The 24,658-nt window shown below is 37.7% G+C and overlaps 2 protein-coding genes across 2 annotated transcripts in view; one reads left to right on the forward strand and one right to left on the reverse strand.

The window, feature by feature from the left end:
• LOC128510924 (uncharacterized) overlaps positions 1–24,658 on the reverse strand; it is a 236,230-nt gene that overhangs the window by 104,115 nt on the left and 107,457 nt on the right. The gene's annotated exons all lie outside the window — the stretch shown is intronic.
• grip2b (glutamate receptor interacting protein 2b) overlaps positions 1–24,658 on the forward strand; it is a 114,992-nt gene that overhangs the window by 58,252 nt on the left and 32,082 nt on the right. Inside the window, exons 3-12 of the mRNA XM_053483991.1 lie at positions 243–378; positions 2,787–2,932; positions 3,743–3,829; positions 5,231–5,306; positions 9,558–9,703; positions 9,961–10,108; positions 10,338–10,507; positions 17,630–17,770; positions 17,879–18,031; positions 18,843–19,032. Coding sequence (XP_053339966.1) covers positions 243–378; positions 2,787–2,932; positions 3,743–3,829; positions 5,231–5,306; positions 9,558–9,703; positions 9,961–10,108; positions 10,338–10,507; positions 17,630–17,770; positions 17,879–18,031; positions 18,843–19,032 — 1,393 coding nt within the window. The remainder of the gene's footprint in view (positions 1–242; positions 379–2,786; positions 2,933–3,742; positions 3,830–5,230; positions 5,307–9,557; positions 9,704–9,960; positions 10,109–10,337; positions 10,508–17,629; positions 17,771–17,878; positions 18,032–18,842; positions 19,033–24,658) is intronic.

The following is a 24,658-nucleotide window of genomic DNA, read 5'->3' on the forward strand; positions in this document are numbered from 1 at the left end:
TAATTGAAAGCCTCGTTATTGTTCTGCACTGAAAGAGGCATGTTGTTATGAGTACCCTATGTGTGAACAGCGGGTAAAGGTTAATGACTGTAAATAGCCTGCTGTTGTGTGGACAGTCACGGTGCTTGAAAGTAATAACACAGCAGTGGCAGTCTTATTATGGGGTCAGTGTATTATTTTTGTGTTGTTGACTCCCGGTCCTTGGCCTGGGCTGTGTGTTTGGCTCCTGTGTTTTTGGGCAGAAGAACTGCGGGGGGTGACGCTGGTGGAGTTAATTAAGAAGGAAGGCAGCACACTTGGCCTCACCATCTCAGGAGGCACAGATAAAGATGGCAAACCTCGAGTCTCCAACCTCAGACCAGGAGGCCTAGCAGCCAGGTAGAGTGAACACATTTAGAATTTTCAACAAAATTCAATTAACCCAGTGTTAAATTAACATTTTCAATTTGTTCCTGTACTGATGAGCACTTCAGGCACCTGGTTCCATCATTTCTATAACAATGTTTTTTTTTTAATGGGGCCAGGTTGCTAGTCCAGCATTCAACCCTCCTCTTTTCTCATCCAGATTCTGGGGCTGGCAAAGGCAGAGTTATTTTGTGTGAGTATGAGGTTAAGGGGCCTTGCCCAGAGGCCCAAAAGTGGCAACGTGGCCATGGCAGGACTTGAATCCCTGACCCGCTGATCAGGAAGTAGAACCCGCAAAGACCAGAGCATCTCTGCCCCGGCAATTATTTAAATTTAAATCTCCAATAATAAACTCGGGGCACTATTTTTATCCGGCTATTAGCATAATGTACTGATATAATCCCAGCATGTTGCTAATTTGAGTGGGCATGAATTTATTTTTTTTTCCGTTTGACACTAAACCATTTTTGTTGTGGCCAGAAAAGGAAGCACTTCCACTGGAATGGCTTATGTGGCAAAGAAATTACGATTTTCCCAGATCCCATTGCTGTAAATACACAAAGGGTTATTTTCCTAACCTTCAGTGAAACCATTTTGAACCATTTGTAAACCATTTATCAGGGTCAATTAAATAATATCTTTGTATACTTGAACAGTTTGACTAACGGTTACTTAATTAAAATTTTTTTTCCAATTTTAAGATTTTTTTCTTTTAAATAAACAAAACAAATTGCAATCTGTATCAATAATATGTTGTGTGGGTTTTTCATTAAAAAAAGGCTCATCCTTTAATTGTCTTTTTGTAGTAAGTCACTGCCAGCAAATTGAACCAAGTACGTAAAAGGTTCTAAGTCTTATTGATCACAATACCATTTAATTACAATTATTGGTGATCATAAAGAACATTAAAACAATACAAACTCTTTAGTTTACAATGCGTCATCAGCTTCCTTCTCTACCAGTTTTGTTTTACTTCAGTAGTTAAAGAAAGTGCCTTATTATAATTTAGGTCTTGTATGCTCCTCTGTTCAGTACAGGTGCCTTTGGTCCAAGCACCAGGAGGGGGTCATGCAAAGGCTACTGTATGGTTGACCCTTCAATGGGATAAACAATAATTTACTAACTTTTATAACTGACAATAAAATTCATATGTATTTACATGGAAAAATCCATTCACATTAAATCATACTTCAATTTATCATCTAAGACCAGTTGAAACACTTGCTCAATCACATTATCAGTAATGCTGACTTCAGGTAAGTGGACATTCAGCACAATAAAACTGTAAATGTTTCACAATTTGCCTGGAAAAGTTTGATGGAGTTACTATACCCTCCACCAAGTAAAATAATTGGGATTCCAAAGTGTAGATAACAACAAAAACACCCCCATTGCTCTCCTGCCGAATCTCGAATCTGACTCAGTTTTCACTTTTAATACTCAACCTTAAGTCAGGTCTCCTGACTGCTCAAAAAAAAAAAAAATCAGGCAGAGAAGCAGCACAGTCACTTTCCCATTAAGGCAATGGAAGATTTCAGGTTATGTTATCAGTGTATGAGTCAGCCATGCAGCGAGTGCCATTGCTAAGATAACTGTTCCAAGCCATGCCCCCTACACACACACACACACACACACACACACGCACAAACCATATGGCCTACATGAAAGCTTTGACTGTTTTGCCCAATAAAACTAATGCACATTCTGTCCAGGAATGATATCTCATAGCTCTTATTTATTATTATTATTATTATTATTATTATTATTATTATTATTAAACCCCTTCTACACTATATAGTTTTCAGAACCCATCCCTGTCTGTCTACACTCATCAGTCAGTAAATGTCCCCCTTTTTGTCAGTACTCTTCCTTATCTGTCTATGGTCATATGGTCATTGCTATCTGGCTATTTCATTGCTGTCTACCGATACTTCTATCTGTCTTCCTGTAATCATCCATCTCTATCTAATGTCATTCCTATATATCTTTACTCACTTACAGCTGCCCATACTTGTCCACATGTTCCTGAACATCCCTCTATCTGTTTGTACTCATAACCATCAATTCATTCTCATTAGGGCCCAAGCACTATAGGGTGCGCAGATGGAAATGTAAACAGTAGACAATAATGGATCGGAATTTAAAACCGTGATGTGATTGGATAAAAAGAAAAAGAACACAAAGAAAATTATATATACAGAATATTTCACATCATTAACATTGTCAGGAAATGAATAACTTTCTGAGTAAATCAAACCAAACTGAAATTAATTTACTTGGATTATATTGCCATGTTGTTCTACCCTTCAACTTCCCGGAATGTGTTGTGTTCGTGTTGAGTTCACAAGAATTAATGACATTTTTGTAAAACTCTTCTCCAGGAGTGACCAGCTGAATGTAGGGGACTATATAAAGTCAGTGAACGGCATCAATCTGACTAAGCTGCGCCATGATGAGATCATTAGCCTGCTGAAGAACGTGGGCGAGCGTGTTGTGCTGGAAGTGGAGTATGAGCTGCCTTCAGCCGGTAGGAAGTTGAGTATTCTGTCTTGACATGTGGTTTGTAGTTCCTGATACTAAATGTCTAAGTACATTTTCCAGTTTGAGCTTTTGGTACCAATTGGTGGATAGTGTTCCCCAACTTTGAGTGCTTATATTTTCCCTTATTTTATGAGATTGGTCTATTTTTTTTTATGTGTATGACTTTAAAATCCCAGCTGCTGTAATTTTAAATATTACACAGATCTTTGACGATGCAAGTATTGAATACTGTAGATGGCAAGTTCTACAGTATCCAGTATCGGTCTAATCAGAAGTAAAACACTTCAGGACATGCTGTTATTTTGGGGTGGTAGCCACACCATTATTGAATATTTTCCTATAATAAGACATGAAAACAGCTTGACCCAAATCTTTTACAAAAAGAAACATATATTTTGAGCTCTCTTCCCTCACCAATAAAAAAATTAAAGTCGCAAGCTGATTAAGATAGTTTTTGTTACTTCTGTAGCGGGCACCCAACTCCATGGACTATAAAAGCAATTCTGTTTCTGTAATAGATGGGTCTGTGGGTGATTGCTTACCAGATGCCCTTTTCAGTTCATGTGGTTAAATTTTGTGATCGTAATTTTGTAAGGCCTGTCTACTTGCTATCACATCGTCTGGCAGATGTATTAAGTCACTTTATAAGCTCAGTGATCTTGCCAGACCTTTCTGTGTGTGCTGGTTTATTTACTGAATTGTCTGTCAGGTTGGCTGTCCACCTAGCAAAACGTTATAAATTAATGAAGGAGACGTTGGCGCTTTCTTGCCTGGTTTTCTTTTTCTCTTTTTCTAGCACCAGACAGCACCTCAGGTGTTATATCAAAGACAATCGAGATCTGTTTACACAAGGAAGGCAATAGTTTCGGCTTTGTAATGCGGGGTAAGTGCATACACTTAAATAATTAGTAACCTATATAAAGAGATGGGTAGTAATGAGCTACATTAACTTGGTTACACTTATTTGAGTAACTTTTTGAAAAAAAAATTACTTCTATGAGAAGTTTTACTGCACCATACTTTTGTAAAAACTTGTTACTTGAGTAAATTTGGGAAGAACAAACACTACATTTAGCTAAACCTCGACCTGTTACTTTTCTAACCATTTATTCTACACATTAGATATTCTTCATTTTTTCCAGAGAAATGAAGCCGGTGGATCTACCACATGACTTTGTTTGACCAATCAGCAGAGGTGGAAATTAAGGAATTTGTGTTACTGTAATTGAGTAGTTTATTTTTGGTGTACTTCTAGTTTTTAAAGTTGTTTTTAAAATCTGTTATTTTACTTAGGTATGGTTTGTTTGAAGAATTGTACTTTGCTACATTTGAAACCAAATTCGCTACTGAGTAAAAAATTAATGAATGATTATGAAAAATAATAAAAAATTATGCAACACATAGTCAAACTGCATAGGTGATATAGGGGTATAACAGCAAGAATAATAGAGGGGGACGGGGCTTGTAGGACGACTTTCACACACACACACACACACACACACACACACACACACACACACACACACACACACACACACACACACACTAAGGGATTGGGAATGACTGCTGTCTGGCTCACGGATTACATAAATTGTTCAAATAACGGATTACATTTTTGAAAAAATAACTAAATAACTGAGCGGACCTAACACTTTAGATTAAATCTCTTCCACTTAAGACTGTTGGAGACTATTGTGCTCTTGTGCACTCTTAATGCTGCAGAAACTTTCTTGTATACTTCCCAAGATCTGTGTCTTGACACAATCCTGTCTTGCAGGTTTACAGATCATTTTCATGACCTCATGGCTTTATTTTTTACTCTGACATATACCGTCTACTGAGCGAATTTATATAGACAGGTGCAAGTCTTTTCTTTATTTTGCCCAATGGAGTCAATTAGGCACAGGAGGATTCCAGTCAAGTTGTAGAAACATTCCAAGGACCATTGATGAAGTAGAATGCACCAGAGTTCAATTGCACGAAGGTTCTGAATGCTTATATAAGTGTGATATTTAAGTCTTTATTTTATGTAAATTACCAAAACACGTTTTACTTTGTCATTGTAGAGTATTGCGTGTAGAATGGTGAAAAAGGTTTTTGAATCCCTATTAAGACAAATTGTAAAAATTTGGCACTGTGCGAAACAAATTGTTAAAAATCGGCACTGTACATATGGCAAAAAAAATTTTTTAATAATTTTGGTTACTCGTTTAGTCTATTAATTTTTATGTATTTATACATGTGATAATGGTCAGCAATTCATGTTTTTTTGTCTTCTATAAAGGAGGCTCCCATGAAGACTGGCACAAAACTCGCCCTTTAGTAGTTACGTTTGTTCGGCCTGGAGGCCCTGCTGACAGGTAATGCTTAAAACAATATAAATATATATTTTTTGTAATGTTAACATTGCTGCTGGCAATGACTGTTTCACCATGACATTTTGCAATAGAAATGCTCTGCATAGACTGAGGGCAAATTCAGGCATTTTTCATTGGTTATTTAATATACTTTCAGTGCGTACATCCATGACATTTGACTTGTACATATACTGTATATACAAACAAAAAACAACATTCAAATATCAGAAATGATCTGCATTACTATTTTCTTTTGGTTAATTACAGCCTTAAGATATCTTATCTTAGCTTATACAGGGAATTCCCTGTTGTATTGTGGTCCAATTCCACAATTGAGTTATTTTAGCTGTATGCTTGGGGTTATTGTAGTTATATTTTTTTAGATTGAAATGTTTTCCCAGATTCAGGTTCTTGGCTGAGATTAATCTGCCTCCAGAGAAAGCCAATGCAGCACAAATTAAAGGGAAATTTAATGCTGGTAGCACCCAGTGTACCACATCCTGAAACTTCTGGCCCAGAGTCCAAGACCATTGACCCGGCCTCTGGATCTCAATCCGATCAAGCCCCAGGATGCCCCGGAAAAATACGTTCGATCTATGGAGTCCCCACCCCACGACCTACTACAGAACCCAAAGGGATCTGCTGCCAATGTTCTGGTGCCAGACACCACTTCCCCAGAGGTCCTGTGGCGCCAAGTCCCAAGTGGAAATAGCTGCCCCGGTGACACAAGGGGAACATCAAACCTATATATATATATATATATATATATTTTTTTTTTTTTTTTTAGTTAGTTAATTGTTTTAATTTTTTGGCAGTTTGGTGTGTGCTTATCCTGTATAGGGTTGCAGGTGGCCTGGAGCCTATCCCAGGAGACTTTGGGCACGAGACAGCGTACACTCTGGACAGGGTGCCAATCCATTGCACGGGCACACTCTCACAAACGCTCAATCACACACACACACACGCACACACACACACACACACACACACACACACACACACACACACACACACACACACACACACACAGTGGGCAATTTGGGAGCACCAGTTAGCCAAATCTGCATGTCTTTGGACTGTGGGAGGAAACCAGAGAACCAAAAAGGGAGGAAAAAAAAGACATAGACCCGAGGCAGAGATTTATCCCTCGACCCTGAAGATGTACAGCCACAGTGCTAACTACTATGCCACCTTATCAATGTGTGTATCATATCATATAATAATTTTGCTTTATTTGACCAGACACATGTTCTTTATGTGGGTGGATGTAGAAACAAATGTACAGTATTGTTGTACAGTTAATTGTGTATTATTTTCAGTGTAATGTCACTGTCGCTGCTTTCAGGTCACCCTGCAATTCTTTTTGAGTTACTCTAACATTCCTTACTTACTTTTAGTAGTGCGAGAGCTTGTTTTAAAATCTTGCATGGTGGATCTGTCCAAGTACAAGTCATCATTATTTTGCATGTTATTAATCTACAGGAACTGTCAGAGATGTTTAAGGTCTTTGCAATGGCTTAATAGACTAAAAATATATAGTTTGGTGAGTCCAGTGGTTTTTGCTGGTATTGTATGTCAAATATAGAAAAAGCCACAAGCATTTTTTTGTACTCATATTTTAGCAGTTTTCACACACAGATTGATTTGGGCACGATGTTAAATGTTACACAGCACCTACTGTAGCTAGCTCAGATTTATTATGAGGGTTGGGTATTGTTTGGATTATTTACGATACCAGTGCCAAACTTATACTTTTAAAACAGTACCGGTTCCTAAGCAGTGCCTGAAAAATGGTGCATTTCAAAAAATGGTGAATAACATTAAAGAACGGCTTTTATAAAAAAGCAAGTTTATAATAAAAGATTCTATTTAAAGTATACATAAATTTAAGTAGATACAAAACACAACTATTTTACATACTACCTAAACCAGTTACAATAATTTAGCACTAATGACAGCAGTATTGTATTCTTGGTATGCTACAAACTAGATTAAATTATTTTTTTTTTTTTGCAAAAATATGACCATAATTGCCTTATCTGGCAAAATACAACACCTTTTCTGACTTTGCTAGGGTTGCTCTGACTGGGGTTGGGATGCACACACTGCCAGCTGATGTCCACAAGCTATAGAACACGATGGATCCCTCTGCTTTTAACTTCATCCCGTGTGTCCTCTGTTTCATTAGGTGTAACATGTTCCCCCCTTTACACGCAATTGAGGAAAGACATTTGTTGCTGTCACGGTGTTGGAATCCTTTGTTGTGAAATACAGCCATACTTTTTATTCTTTCTATACTTTTATTCTTTTGCGAATATAAATAATATTATTATAAAAAATAAAAACGCTGTACAAATAAAATTTAATTTAATTAAAACTTTTAGCTTACTTTAATTTAGCTTATTTAAATTTAGGCATGTTTAGCAATGCTAAGTCTCCTTTCTCGAGTTGTGCTTTTAAGTTGCAATGTGAAAACAACATGGACATTCGCGTTACTACAAAGATTCATTGGATTTGGATTTGTATCGTTGGATTAGAGTTTTCCGACCTGCGTTCACATGCATTTTTCTTAGTCAGGGAATATTTTTTTATATGCGGTATAGCAACGAGGTGGGGTCCAGTAATCTGTGTTCTGATTCAGTTCTAGTTCTCAAGGTTTCTTCCTATTACCATCTCAGGGAGTTTTTCCTTGCCACTGTCGCCCTCGGCTTGCTCACCAGGGACTATCTGACCATTTTGATTCATACACATTCAAATTCCATACAAACTTAAATAGTTCTTTGATTTTGTAAAGCTGCTTTGGGACAATGCCAATTGTTAAAACTGCTATACAAATAAAATTAAATTTAATTTAAAGTACCAGTTATATACTGTAGGTACCGGTGCCATATTGACACCATGTTTTGGTACCCAATCCTACTTATTATATTTCTAGTTAGTTTTCATAGTTCATTTTGTGTTTTCAAGTTTGTGATAAGACATTTATCTTGTGCATAAAATATGGTAGAAAGCAGTTTCCTGCAAGTAATGACTACTATTAAATACCGCATCCAAGACTTGCACTTTATTGTCAATACAGAAAAAGAAAAAATCACAATGAATTTGGGCTGTAGGAAAGTGTATTCATAAAGGTTTAAGGAGGTTTTGTGGAAAATATATAGTAAAAGAAATCATAGCAATCTGTGAGGAATTATCGAATGCACAACATCTTAAAATAGTACAGGTCTGCTCAGATGCTGCTCAAATCAAATGCGACAGCTTGATGATATTGTGCCTCTTTGGTGTTTTTTTTTATTTTGTTTTTAATGTTCCTCTCGGGTTAGTTTTCAAATTCCTGAATTATCCAAGTATACAGACATTTTTAACAGTACAGACATTTAGCCTACAGTGGAAGAAAATTTTAGTTTTGGAACATCTGGTTAGTAGTGATGTACTGTAGTGATGAATGCACAATTCCTTAGAAACATTACTGAGACATAGAAACAAATAACAGAAGTTAATTAAAGATTAAAAATAAAATACAAATCTAGAGATTTACCAATATTTTAAATGATAATTTGACTCATAGCTATTACTCTTCTTTGTTCTTTGTCCTTCGTTTAAGTCCTTTATCACACTATCTTTAAATGACCACAAATTTTATTCATATTAATGAAAAAACTTTTAACATAACTTTCTTATAACAAGTGACAAAAATAACTGTTTTAAAAACTTTTCACTTCTTTTTTGTGAAACCTAAATGCAATTTAATTACATGTTAAAAGCTATTAAAAAACATAATATTAAATCCATATATAATCCATGATATTAGTCCAGTGAAATACTTAAGATAGTGAAATTAAATTATCACCCATTGGATTTTACCTGAAACTGCATCAAGGATACCTACTGTTGTCTGAGGCAGACTACAATTGACCAACACCACTGGCACTGGTAAATATCATCTTGGCCAATAGGCCGATGCCAGAAAACAAGGCAAATATCAGCTGATACCGATGTACGGCTGATAAATTGGTACATCACCAAATTATGCTATTCTTCCAGGTTTTTATCCTGCATAAAAGTTATTAACTCATTTTTAGTAATTTGAGCAATCTTTGTTGTTTCCTTGCTTAAAGCATTCCATTAATTTGGCCAGGCAAATTGGTACTTGAGCAGTTCTGCAGTGCCTTAACCACTCTATCAGTAACTTACACCCATAAGTTCTGGAATTTGCAGTAGTGTTAAACGTCTTGGCTTGTTCTCTTTATGCAGGGAGGGCACATTAAAGGCAGGCGATCGGCTCCTTAGTGTGGACAGTGTGCCGTTACACAGTACCAGCCATAGTGAAGCCCTTACAATGTTTGCACAGTGTAGCCAAGAAGCCATCTTTCAAATCGAATATGATGTGACAATTATGGGTGAGTGGAGACATTGCACTTAGCCTTTTTTTTAATCTTGCCAAAACTTCTGGCCACTTTTTATATAGTATAATAAACATATGTAACAACATCATGTGTGTAATTCTATACTATACTGTAACTACTATAATTACTTGCAATTATTCTATAAATCGCTGTAAAATAAAAGACATGTTATAATAATGATTTTTATTCTGTTGTCTAAGACATTCTCCTACTGTAAATAATTTTTTGTATGTAATGCTTATTGTTTTTAGATTCAGTAACAAATGCCTCTGGCCCTTTGCTGGTGGAAATAGCCAAGTCTCCTGGAGCGGGTCTGGGCATTACATTAACGTCTGCGACATACAGAAACAAACAGGTTATCATCATTGACAAGATCAAAGCTGCCAGTGTGGTCGACAGGTGATGATATTTCTGTAGCTAATGCTTTCTCAGTTAAAATCCTTCCTATGTTTCTGTGTAATGTGTGGTAGTAAAAGGCCAGGAGCATTATAATTACTGTATATACTAAGGGCAATAAGTTGACTAAGGTACAGTACGAGGAAACATTAGAACCACTGGCATGTGGAACAACTAACATCTGTCACACTGTTATGTCTACTATACACACTAAATCTGTCTACTTTTACAGATCAGGAGCTTTACATGTTGGCGATCATATCCTCACCATAGATGGCACAAGTACGGAGCACTGCACTGTTCTGGAGGCCACTCAGCTCCTAGCCAGCACCTCAGACCAGGCCAAGCTGGAAATCCTTCCTGCTCATCAAATGAGATTGACCAGCAAAGCTCAGGACACTGGTGAGCATTGACTATAATATTCAGTCTTGAAAAAGAAACCTTGTGCCTCCTCTGGTCCAGATCATATGCTTTTTTCAAAGATAGATTAATGATAATGCTACTAATTGACTCTGACTCACATACACATTTTCTGCACCATGTTCCACATCCCCCCCCCCCACCTCCACCACTCTATCTACATCTCTCCCTTACCCACCTGACACCTCTGACTGAAACACTTGCTCATACACACAGATCTTGGGGACGTGCTGGATTTAAACCAGCAGCCTTCTACACTACGGAGTCACCATATTATGAATATTATTTATTTCAAATTTTTATCTCACTGGAGTACACGGATAGGAGATAAATGAGGACACTGGGAGAAGGAACACACATATGCACATTGCTATCTCACTCTGTCATCTCCACTGCTGTCATCTCTTTTAATTAGCCTCTCTTTCTGCTTAATGCTGCCTCTGGAGCTTTGGTGCAGAGGCTAGATTTAATTATGGAGACTCACTCACATCCAGACTCTCAAAGAAAGCGACTGAACTGAAAAATCAGGCTTGTGGGGTTTCAGTGCCCCAATTCCGTGTGGCTGCATTTGATGAACAGATGTTAAATACCACATGTCAGAGTGCTTTAACAGCCTCAATTGATTTGCCATAGTTTTTTTTTGCTGCTGTTGTTGTTCATAGATTTTATTGCATTTTTTAATGGTTTTGTGATTATTCATTTTTTTTATTACTTAACATAAAATGGGAAATGACTAAAATAGCTGTGCTAATGTGCAAAATTAGGGCAGCACCATGGTGTAGATGGTAGTATCTTCGTCACTGCTCCAGGGTCTCTGGTTTGATCTTAAGCTTGGGTTACTATCTGTGTGGAATTTTAAAAGTACTCCAGAAGTATCTCATGGTCCTTGTGTTTTTTTTTTTATTTATTTTTTTGACACTTTCTGGTTTCCTGTAATAAATATTTACACACTTCTTTGCCCTATTTCCCCAATTAAACATTTTTTGCATTGCCCATGATTTGTTTCATGATATTAAATTAAGTTACAGTAGTTAAGCCTTATCACATATCATTACTGCCTGGGGAAATCTTTGTTTGCATAGCCAAGCTTACAGGCTGGGGTCAGAGAGTACAGTCAGCCACAATATAGCAAGGCCCTTCTTCAAGGGCCCAACAGTGGCAGCTTAGTAGAGCTTGGGCTTGATTGCTCACCATCTGATTAGTAACCTCACTGAGCTACCACTGCTCTTTAAATTCCTTCATTACCTTAACAGTCTCATATGCATCTTGCTGCCTAATTTTTTTAAATTTTTTTTTATTATAGCTTGTCACTGTGTGCCAATTGTGGTTGAAGCCATGCACTATAACCTAACTTTGCAGGTATGTAAAGGGGTGTGGCTGCTAGATCGGGCACAGCTGAAGATGTATAATTGTTAATGGATCTCAGGCTTGCTCCACTCTATAAGTGGCAGGGAGCTTAGCTCGAGGTCCGGAGTTGGGAGCGAGAAAAATGCATGGCAGACGTTAAATGCGAGCAGGGCGATGCTGCAGTATGTGCCCAGGGACTTCAAAGCACCGCTCAGCTGTTTGATGACGGTCGCTAAAGGACTGCACAAGCTGCCATGGCACTTTCACTTTTGCCGGGAGCCAGCCTTTGTGATCCAGCCACCAAATCTATGTTAACACAGTTTGCTGCCACCTTTAAGTAAAAGGAAAAAAATGCAACGTTTTGCAAATGTTAAGGCTCATTTCCCCAGCCACTGCGGTACCTTTAAGACTTACCGCAGTCAAAGATCTTACAAGGTCAGTAAGCATCTATCTTGTCCTGAAGCTGTAGTTCGGAAAACCCTGCAGATAATGGGTATGGTAGCTTCCTCTTGGGTGTTAATGTTTGTGTATGGCATCACATCCAGGGTATACACTGATCAGCCATATCGTTAACACCACTTCCAAATGAATTGAATAACATTGATTTTAAATTACAGTATGCGGCTAAATGTTCAATAATGAATTGAGAGGACGGACAATATTACATTGTTGTCATCTGTGAGTTTATATCTCCTGAAAGAAACACTAATGTGTTGATTTACGATGATATGCGAAATGTAAGTGTTCAAGTGTGTGTGCACCACCTCCCTGTAGGCAGTGTTCAAACTGTATCGTTCACGCAGATTCTCGAACATATCTAAACAAGCATTGGTGCAGTCTCCTGAAAAAGAAGAGAATTTTATTTTGTAAAGTTGACACAGTACACTACCAGAATGGTGAAATTATGTAACAGAAGTGTGTTACTTGGTGCTGTCTTATTAAATCTCTCTTGGAATTCTGCCATCTTTTTGAAACTTGGTCCCCATTCACGACCACTTCCGTATGAGCGGAAATAATAAGACGTACAGCAGGAGCTATGTCTTATCAACAAATGCAAATGCACGTTCGAGATGCACAAGTTTTAGGAATGTATATATGCTGGCGCAAACCATATGTGTCAGTAAACTGGTGATAGGATCATGGGTGTCCAAAGCTACACCCACAGGGACAAAACGCCAGATTCTATCCCACAAAAGATGCAGCACAAAACGCTGAAAAACGTAAATGGTGGCCGTGACAGAAAGTAATCAGAACACCCAGTGCATCACAGCTTAATGTGCATGGGGCTTAGCAGGCAAAGAAATTAAAGGCATTGACCCTGCCTCTAAATTCCCCAATTACCAATCTGATCAAACACCATTAGGATGCGCCACACCAAGGTCTGATCCACTGAGGCCCCATCCTGCATACCAACAACACCCAAAGGATTTGTCACTAATGTCCCAGTGTCAGACCCTTGAGACTCCTATTCCCCTCCCAGAGGTCCCATGGAGTCATGCCCTGACAGGCCGGAGTGGCCAAGGGGAATGGGGTGTTTTTATGCTAATTGTATTAATTTCACAGTGTTTATCCATGTCACATAGTGTTCTTGCAAAAGGCTCCAGATCCGCGGCAACCCTTGAAAAAACTGGATGCTAAAATTAATAAATAAATAATTTTAAAAACCTTTGAAGTATTACTGGTGTTTGGGTTGGGGATTCATAACCAACCAGAAGGTTCGGGTTCATGAGTAAAAACAGGAAATACCAATGAACCCACACAAGATTTAAAACTTAAATAGTAATTAAAAGTCGTACAAAGTTCCATTTTTTTTTTATATAACTCTCAGAATTAAAAAAGTTAACATGCTGCTATTATCAGCTGCTGATTTGGAGTTTCTTGAATAGCTGGACTATGCTGAGTTGTCGGTGAAAGAGCTGGGCTTTCTGACTGGTGCGAGAAAAAAGTGTTGGTTGTATCTCTTTGCCTTTCCTTTATAGTGTTCCTATCTTGGGAGACGTATGTCCATGCTGCACACATTCATCCTACTCAGGTCCAATAAATAACCTGCCTTAGTGAGCCTCCGAGATGCAGCCATGCGTCACGGATTCTTCCTTGTCTTCGATTTGTCTGCATCAGTAGAAAAAAAAAGAATTTCTTTTTTTTCCCCTTATGTCCTGCGTTGCTTAACAGGAAAAGTTGCTACAATCAGAGAAAATCTGCCTCCAGGTTGGTTATGTAGAAATATAAGCATTCATGCATGCGGATGCTTCTTCCAGGGTATGATTCATGCTGCTGATTCTTCACAGCGACAATATGTGGGTCAGCTCCCAGCGAGCTGGAAAGGCATGCAAAAGTGCAGAAATAGGAAGAGTGTATTAAAAAGTGTGCATCATGAGCCCCAGTGAGACTTTAATGGAAAACAGAGGTCCAGGAGTGAGGCTTTCTTTGATGTTATCAGCAGGAGAGAAAAAAAAATACTGGCCTGATGAGAATTTAATCACATTCTTATTACTAGATCTCAGGATCAAAAAAAAAAAAAAAAAAGGAAAAATCTGTCATGACTTGGAGTATGCTACTAAGTTTGAGTTGCTTTAAAAGTGGCATGTACTGTACAGTATTCTCCAGAAAAGGTTCTGATTTGAGGGTTAGCTTGAAATCTATGACATAGTCACATGCCTTTTTGAAGGCAATATGCTAATCTCCTTACTGAATTTAAGCTCCAAAGAGTCACGCAGGCATGTCTGCTCTCACATCAAAACCAAGTTTTTCAGGCAGGCGAGCTTAGCATAAGCTGTGTGAGGCTTGGACTTTATGACCGGTGATTGAAAATTATTAGGTTTTCCAGTTTTTATATAGATTTTGAGTGACAGGAAGTACTACCTGCTTCCTGATGTCTGTCCTTTACTTGAAGATTTGGCAGGAATATGTGCAGATTAGTCACACTTCAATTTCATACCATGTTAAAAGGCTCCAGATGTCAGTAAAAGACTTAATATGCGCACCCACCCACACACACAAACACGACGCACACACACACACACAAAAACACACACAAGACTTAGGATGTTTTAAAGCTCCTTATATTTCTCACTTTACTGAGAGAGAGGCTAAAAGTGACACCAAATGCCTGTCATACTGTTTAGCATGCATTATATGCAAAGTTAATCTCTCTTCAAGAAGATTCGATCAGTAGATTTCCTGTCAGAGTAAAGATGTTTATACCAGAGTGCCCTTGAATTCTTGAATCTTATTGCTAGGAAAGTTTTGATGAGTTTTCTATAAGCAGCTTGGATAATAGTGCAGGCTGTGATTTGAATCGCAGATTTATATTAATGAGCTCGTTGTAATATGGTATTACCTCTGTATCAGCTTACAGAAGGACACTGCTTGTAATCTAAGGATAATAATAAACCAAGACCATTTTTTTAAGACTTATCATAATTGTTATGGTAAACCTTTTGTAAGTGGACATTTATTAGGGCCCAAGCACTATGTCGTCATATTGTGTGAGAACCCTTTTGTTCTTCTAAGGATTTTTTTCCAGTATCATATGTATTCATAAGTGCTTAACATTTGCACTTATGAATACAAATTCTGGTACACATTTGGATCTCACTGAGCTGAACAACTTTTGCGTTGCATGTCATGGGCTCAACAGGAAGTCAGTTATTTTGGGTCATATTTTGGGCACCCAATGTACTCCTTACTAGGGAATTTTTACGATGTGATTTCAAATGGTTTAGCCATGATGATGCCTTAAACCTTTGCCAAAAAGTGGCTAATAACTTTCTGTGTGGCATTAGTACATTGAGTGACATCATAGTATGATCCTTTTTTTTTTTCAGCTTTTAGGGCTTTTTGAAGGTCTTAACATAAAATCCCCCCTTTTCTAAAATTACAGTATGTCATGATAGTATTGGTATGTCCCCTTTAAATGCATCTGCCCACTGTCTTTCGGATGCTCCTGGGTGGCAAATGCACAGGGTGCTTGGGCCTGCTTATTGTTGCTTGCAACTATATTTTCATTTTAATATTTTAGAGTAGCAGTTATAATGTAAGTCAAATCAGGATTCAAATTGTAGTGTGGACATTACTCATAAATAATTTTTCCTTTTTTTAATATGACATTGTACTTATAATAATTGAATAAATGTTCGTTTTTGCAAATTGCTTTGGTATAGGAGGAAAAAAAAGTAAAACTATTTAGGTTGCAGTCTTGTTTAATTCCACGAATAATATGGTGTTAAACATATGTAAGGGGCATTCAAGTTAAACTGGGACTTTTGATTGTGCAAGATAACGGAACACAGTTATAAGAGTAAAAACTTATACTTGCACTTATACCAGTGTTTTAGTAGTGCTTGGTTAACATCAAGGTAGAGTGTTTTCTCAGTAGGTCGTATCCATGATCAGGCTGATGAATAATTGCGAATGATTGTTTGTACAGTTTCCACAGACAGGTGCATCTTTTCCGCAAGTTAGCGACAAGTTGCACTTCCTGAAACTGCAAAGAGATCTGAGCCACCTTGGCCGGGACATTTTTCACAGACTTCTGGGCTTCTTTAAAATATTTGCACCATTCTAATATTTTTCTGTGATTGAGGGTCTCATCACTGGACTGTGCTTTCTGCATTCAATAGATTTTATGCCTTCATTCTCAATAAATTGTATTATCATTTTCAGTTCTGGTTTGACGGGAACGCCTTTCATATATGTATTGACTTGCCATCAAGGTAAACAAGACAAACATTATATCCATATAATTGGAGATAATGTTTGTCATCTAAGGATAAACCCCAAATTGATCATCACTGTAAAACTACCCATATAATAACCATTATTACTGTATTCAGGATTTTTGTCTTTTTTAAGGAGCATATGATCTAAAATGTGTTATAAGATGTCGTGTACATGAACTATGAGCTTGTCTTATGCAACATATGCTGTTTGGAAGAATGTTGGATGAGATGCTAAAGCCCAGAGCAACAAACATAAGCATACTTGACAGACCACACACACCCACACAAACAAATTTATTCATCCTGCCTTTTAGCAGGGAGGACACCATTAACCCGATCCAAATGAGCTTCCTTGTTGTTTTGCAGAAGCATTTATTTTTTTACACACCAGTGTTTCAGAATGAAGATTATCATTCAAATACGGCTTGAGCTGGCCTCCGGGATTTTAAGCAATGTGGGGATTATTACCAGGGGGAGTACTAATGAACCTAAATAACACAGCTGACTTTTAAACTACATGTTGGTTTGTACTCTTAATTCAGCACATCATGTTAGTCAGATAATATTCAATTTTGTTGTGCAAAGCATTTTAATGGGTCATCTCAGGTAGTCACTGTTTTTTTTTTTGTTTTTTTTTTGGAAAAAAGATTATGCAGGAATAAATTATCGAGCTTGACATTTAGAAGATGATTTGCTGCCGTCTTTGGCATGCCATCAAACACTTGGTGGCGACCCAGATTGCAAAAGACTCCAATCCGGATTTGCGATGGATCTGCCAAAGGCAGAGTGGATCCGAGTCGGGTCGGATCAGAGTTGTCTGCAATCTGGGTTGAATTAACTGTAATGGCGAATATTAAAGCATCATCTAAACATTTAATACGTGTGATTCATGTGACATTTTATTCAACTATAAGAATAGCTGATTTATGCTTTATACATTCATGAATAGCAGAAATGTATGCTTTGTCTTTTCTTTTTTAATTACATTTAATTGTAGCTTAATGGCAAAGTAATGGTAATGTCTACTTGTGTGTAGTGAAGGTCCAGAAAAGTGACCACCCACATTCCTGGGACCCTTGTGTGACCTACTGCCATTCTCAGCATGCTGCACACTGTAAGACTCCCACATGGATGTCCACCTCGAGCAATGCATCTATCACTCAGGACTACTGCAAATGTAAATATGTAAAAAACAACATACTGCAAATGGTAGTATCGCAGGCTGCTTTCTCATTAATTAGGCAAATAAACTGAAGTCTCTCTCTCTCTCTCTCTCCCTCTCTAGCTGTAGTCTGCACTAATTTCTCTCCCGCCTCCACGACTACATCAGGCATGACGAGTCAGTCATCCAGCACTCTGCCCCGCACTCCCCATCCCATGAGCCCCCGCAACTCCATGCTCAAGAGGAGACAGCGGAAAAAAGAGCACAAGAGCTCATGTAAGTGGCTTAGTCCTTGTGTATGTGTGCGTGCACACACAACTGAAAAACTGAACAGCTGAGTATTTTGCAAGTGCTTAATCATGTCAGGTTGAACTGTCAAATCTCAGCCTTACCCTGGTGAAAACACATAACCTAAGCATAGTAAAAGTGTACTTGTAGCTATTATAATAAGTAGCAAAAATAAAACTTTTTTCATGTAGTAATTATACTTTTATACGACTTCGAGTACTGCTTAACAACCGTATGGACTAACGTACAGTACATGCTTAACCCAGTGATTGGTGATAATAAAATGAACCTTTTGTCCATTTTATATGTTTTCTTTTTTATATAATAAATACCTTACAAATATACAAGAAATATACTAAGAATAAGTCTATAAGTCTTGAGCCACCCCTCATTTCTTCCCCTATTAAATTAAATTATGTACGGTATATTAAATTGCAGAAATGGGAATGTATGTTTTCCTGTGACAGACTGCAAAGTGCCTAAAGATACAATGTAAAATGTAAAATGTTGTTTATGTAAAAACCACAGCAGCAACCTCATTTCCCCTCTCGTCTGTTCAGCCATTAAATCAAAACCATATGTACATACAAAACCACACACCGAAAATACAATTAAAACAAAATTGAAACAAACCCACACACCAAAAGGTTTACTTTGAAATATTTATCTAATTACTATTAATTTATTTTATTGTATTTACTGTAACAAGCTAATCATTTTTTTTGGAGCTCTCGTCAACTAAAATATCAGTCATACGTCTAACCTAGATTTATTTATCTTTTTTGCTTCCTTTTTTTAGCTGTTTCTCTAGCCTCGAGTTCAGTGGGTCCCGGAGGTCAGATAGTTCATACGGAGTCCAGCGAGGTCACTCTAACGGGAGATCCTCTCAGCGGCTTTGGAGTTCAGCTGCAAGGGGGGATATTTGCTACTGAGACGCTTTCCGCACCTCCAGTGATCCGATTTATAGAGCCTGACAGCTCAGCTGAAAAGTGAGCGTGTTTCCCCCTTTACACACAATTGATGAACGACATTTGTTGCATGTTGTAGTGTCGGAATCCTTTGATGTGAAAAAGCCACACATTTACTTTTAAGGCGCTTTAGTTTGAGCATGCTTATCTTATCGAGCTTATTTTACCTGCTGCCATCAGAGCAATAGTAATTACTGCATTCACTAGCTGCATTCATGCGGATAGTTTCATTTCCTGAGTTTTAAGTCGGAATGCAAAAATAACATGGAAACTTGCGTTACCTTCAAAGATCAGTTAGATTTATAAGTTAAAATACTGAAATACTTAAATCGACCCATTTGGCACCAACAAACATACCACTGTTTAATTTACTTTCGATGCCACAAACACACACACACACTAACTGAAACATTGCTCTGTAAGGATTCTTTTCAAAGGTAACATGTTTTATTTTTATTTTATATTTTATATTAATTATTTTTATTTTAATATTTTGGGATTGTTAAATGAATCATCAGAGTTTCTATTGTTTCTTATGGGAAAATTCACTTTGATATACGAGTGCTTTGATATACAAGCACGCTTCCAGAATGTCTGTAATGCATTATCGGTAATTGCATAGGTGTTCCTAATAAAGTGGACCGTAAGTGTACATATATTCCACAGGGCTGGCCTTATATCCATTTACCTCTCTAGGGCACAGAGAGTTGCATTACCAGTTCATCTCCAGCTCAGCAGTAGTCTCATCTCATCTAATCTTTCTTATTGACCGTTCACATCCTGAAGGGTGATTCATGCCCATTTATATTCTGTGAAATGAAATGAAAATTATGCAGCATGAGGGCTGAATGAGCTGATGACAGCAGTCTCTGTAGTTCTGGCATTCAACATCAGGTTGAATGCAAGTTCATTTTAAATCTGAATCTGGGTCAAGGCTCAGCAGGGATGAAGACGAAGCAGAATTTCACCTCTTATCAGGGTGACTTGCGGTTGGCAGCCTAACTTTAAAAATGTTTGGAAGGCTGGAGACTGTCATAGTCGTGTTTACGCAGCATGAGTGACAGTAGGCCAGTTTTTGAATCCTATTACAAAACACTGTGAATCGTTGTCTTTCAGTTTGTTTCCCTTCCTGCTTGTTTTCAGTGATGTGAGAAAGTTCCTGCTGTGGTGTTGATTCTGAGGAAAATAGCCAATTTCAGGGTGCAATCTTGTAACAGTTAAGTTCTTATTCCAATGGATAAAATCATTTCCATTCATTATTCTTTACTGTTGGATGTTGGCTATATTTCTAAAAACTTGTTTAATAATTTAAATTTACTTTGGTGCAGAAGAAAAAAAAAAAAAAAAAACAGCTGAAATTCCAAAACACTTACAGTAAATTTTACTAGTTCAGTACTAGTACTACTACAGTACTATATGTATTTTATGTATTTTTTATGTATTTGTAAGTCAGTTTTTTCATTTTATTTTCAATTTTCTATCTATGCCGATTAGGCTAATTGACGTTCCCAAATTGCCCGTAGTGTTAAAATATACGTAAAAAATGTTAACCGTAGCCCCTACCACAGTTGTACAAAATAAATACAATGGTCACAACTGTCCCTGGTTAAACTACATTACATTAAATTACATTACAAGTTTGAATATACAGTACTGTGCAGAATTCTTGAGCCACCCCCATTTCTTCGTATTTTGCTCCCAAAGAGCCAGATTTTCTTGAGGGAAAGTTCTCCAGGCTTTTTGCATTTATTTTTGGGCAGGTTTTTGGGCTCTCATTTTCATTTAGTTCTTAGTTGTTCCTCACAAGCTGTGAAGCAAATGTGTCACATTATGACGGGTCTGTGGTGCGAGGCATTTTCAGGCTTCAGCTATGTTGCAGTTTTTAGTGTTTATTCATAAATAGTTACAATACAGGTATTTTTACAAATACTTTTAATGAACAACATTATAATGCGACTACTGCACAAAAATTCAGTTATACAGTCTTAAATATGTTTTGTGCTGTTATAATGTTCATAAAAATCATTTTAATATTTAACCACCCTTGAGATAAACTGATTGTCCATTAGTTATAGGACTGTACCCTCCAGTGAAAGCAAGCGATATGTATAGTGGACAGCCCTACATAAAAGCAAATCACTTTTTATATCATTAGTACACCAGGATATAAATTTGTTAAGGTTGCTTTTGCTTGCTGAGTTGTGCTGACTTAAAGTTAATTTTCAAGCATTAATTAGTTCATTCTTTTATGCTAGTTTAACACCAAGCAATTATTGTTGAAAGGGGAATAATACTGTAGACCTTGAAAAGTTAAATAATTATGCCCCAAACTGATATTAGCCTGATTACAAAGCAGTTACAGGATTTAGGATCCCCGAGGCAAAATTCTACCTTTTTTTTCTCAACAAAGCTCATTAAATCTCTCTTAGCCAATATGTGGCACTTTTCATTCCAACAAGTGAAAAACGATAATGTTGCCTACATTTTAATGCCTTTTTACAAATTTTCCCACTCTAAAAAGATAATTATTGGAAATGAAAGAGTTAAATATGCTTATCTTCACATACAGTATGTAAAATATGTAATTAAAAGGTTCTATATTTTACTGTTTATTTAACAAGATACTATACAGTAGGTTTCATGGCTTCACCAAATGGCAAAAATTCTTATATAATCTTTTTTTTTTTTTTTTTACAGCACACACACTGCTTTACTTCTTTTCCAAACATGTAATTTCAGTTTCTGTATAAATAAGCTTTGATAGAGAACAGCAGAGCTGAGCAACAGTGAAGGTTATCTTATTATATCACATTAGGAGAACATTTTAATTGGCTCATTTTCAAAAAAAGCATGTATTTTTTTTGTACACCAGTGTTCCAGATACATCTCAATGTCTAAAAATGACTATAAAGTAAATTATTCATCATTAGTTTATTTTAGTGGTGGAACAAGGAAGTACAGGAGTGTGTACAGAGGAAGAGGTTAGCTAAGAAAAAGTGGGACACAGAAAGGACTAAAGGTGGTGGACAGGAGTACAGGGAGATGCAGCATAAGGTGAAGGTAGAGGTGGCAAAGGATAAACGAAGAGCATATAAGGACTTGTATGCTAGGTTGGACAGTAAGGAGGGAGAGGTGGATCTGTACAGGTTGGTGAGGCAGAGAGATAGAGATGGGAAAGATGTGCAGCAGGTTAGAGTGCTTAAAGATAGAGATGGAAATGTACTGACAGATGTTGGAAGGGTGATGGAAAGATGGAAGGAGTACTTTAAGGAGTTGATGAATGAGAAAAATGAAAGAGAACAAAGAGCAGAAGAGGTTGTGGAGCAGGAAGTAGCAAAAATCAGTAAGAGTGAGGTGGAGTGGAGGAAGAGTGGAAAGGCAGTTGGTCCTCATGACATACCTATGGAGGTATGAAAGTGCTTAGGATTTTGGAGAGTGAGAGGATTCCAGAGGAATGGAGAAGTGTATTGGTGCCGATTTTTAAGAACAAGGGGGATGTGCAGAGCTGTGGCAATCACAGAGGCATAAAGCTAATGAGCCATACAATGAAGCTGTGGAAAAGAGTAGTGAAGCTAGGTTAAGGGCAGAGGTGAGCATTAGTAAACAGCAATACGGTTTCACCCCTAGGAAGAGTACATGTATGACTTGAGCTGTAAGACAGTGAGAGGTGGTGTGCTGTACAGTAGGTGTGACAGAAGAGTTCAAGGTGGAGGTGAGTTTGCATCAAGGATCGGCTCTGAGCCCTTTTTGTTTGCTCTGGTGTTGGACAGGATGACAGATGAGGTTAGACAGGAGTCTCCATGGACTATGATGTTTGCAGATGACATTGTGCTTTGTAGCGAGAGCAGGGAACAGGTGGAGGAAAATTTGGAGAGGTGGAGGTACATCTGAAAAGCAAAGGAATGATGGTTTGCCACAGCAAGACAGAATACATGTGTGTAAATGAGAGGAACCGAAGTGGAATGGTGAGGATACAGGGAGCAGAGGTAAAGAAGGTGCAGGACTTTTTTGAAAGTAATTCGGGTCAACGGTCCAGAGCAACGGAGAGTGTGGAAAGGAGGTGAAAAGGTGCGTACAGGCAGGTTGGAATGGGTGAAGAAAAGTGTCAGATGTGTTATGTGACAAAAGAGTATCAGCGAGTGTGAAAGGAAAGGTGTACAGGACAATGGTGAGACCAGCGATGCTCTACAGCTTAGAGACAGTGGCACTGAAAAAAAAGACAGGAGGCAGAGTTGGAGGTAGCAGAGCTGAAGATGTTTAGGTTCTCCGTGGGAGTGAAAAGGATGGATAGGATCAAGAATTAGTTCATCAGAGAGACAACCCATGTTAGATGTTTTGGAGTTTAAGTCAGAAAGGCCAGATTGAGGTGGTTTGGACATTTTCAGGGGAGAGATTGTGAATATATTGGTAGAAGGAGATTTATGGATGTAATGAGAGAGGACATGAAGTTAGTTGGTGTGAACGAGGATGCAGAGGATAGGGTTAGATGGAGGCAGATGATTCGCTGTGCCGACCCCTAAAAGGGAACAGCCGAAAGACAAAGAAGAAGTTAATTTTAAAAAAGTGAAGGTTAAGGGTAAGGTTTATAAATATGTATATATACAACTTAACTTTACAGTAATCCTTTTTTTTTTTTTTTAGTAAATGTATTTCTGTTTTTATAGAGCAGACATCTCGGAGTATTTTACCGGCAGGTAAAATCTAACTGTCAATTTTGTCTTTTTTTAGAATTTTTATTTGTAGCGACGCTAAACAGGTTTTCCCATTTTCCCAGTTTAAACCCTACTCTGATTCTTGAGTTCTCTCCGAAGGCATACGATCTGAGAGATCAGAACCTGCTGAGATCTGTTGTTACAGTACAGATGGATGGGGTAACAGCTCTGTGCTGTGTTTTGTCAGTGCTTTACATTAGCATAGGGACAAAGTAGAGTTAAAGCCAGCTGTAATGTTTAGACGGGTGGCCCTGTAACTGCACACCCTATAACTCATTTTACATTGTTTGGCCTTTTGGGCTGTTCTTCTTTTGTAGATGTCCTTATTAGGTGCTACTTTAGGATTACCATGTTATCTGTCTGTAGAGTGCATTTGTGGAAAGTTCCAAATATTATTGTGGTGTGTTAACTGTTTTCACTTATCATTCAGTGCTCATATATACATAATAGGACAGTTTGTGCTCTCTAGTATCACCCTCCCAGACTGGTAGATGCTTTCAAAGTGGTGGGTGGGAGTTGACCAATAATTTAAAACTAACAGTGTTTGACATTTGCACTTTTTTTCTAAATCTACAGTACTGTTCAAAAGTCTTGAACCACCACGAAGAGACACAATTTCTTTTTCTTTTTTTTTATGTGGTCGTGAGGAATAATTCTCCTGGAACGACTCTGAAGGACTTTTCTAACTCATATTTTTGGCAAGTTTTTAGCTCTCAGATTAATGCGTTTTGTTTGTAGGGTCAGGCAGTGACCCATAAATAATTCAAGCATAAAAAGCATTTAACTTAAAGCATGAATCGTAAGAAACAGGTGCAGATGATGACAGATGATCAGGCTGGTGATTAGTACTGTATACTTGTGATGCTGAATGCTGAGTGAATGGAATAGATGAAGGGGAAATCTAGAGGTTGCCGCTAAGGTTGATATATACACAA

This window comes from Clarias gariepinus, chromosome 23 (assembly GCF_024256425.1).
Source record: "Clarias gariepinus isolate MV-2021 ecotype Netherlands chromosome 23, CGAR_prim_01v2, whole genome shotgun sequence".
In the NCBI taxonomy this organism is placed as follows: Eukaryota; Metazoa; Chordata; class Actinopteri; order Siluriformes; family Clariidae; genus Clarias; species Clarias gariepinus.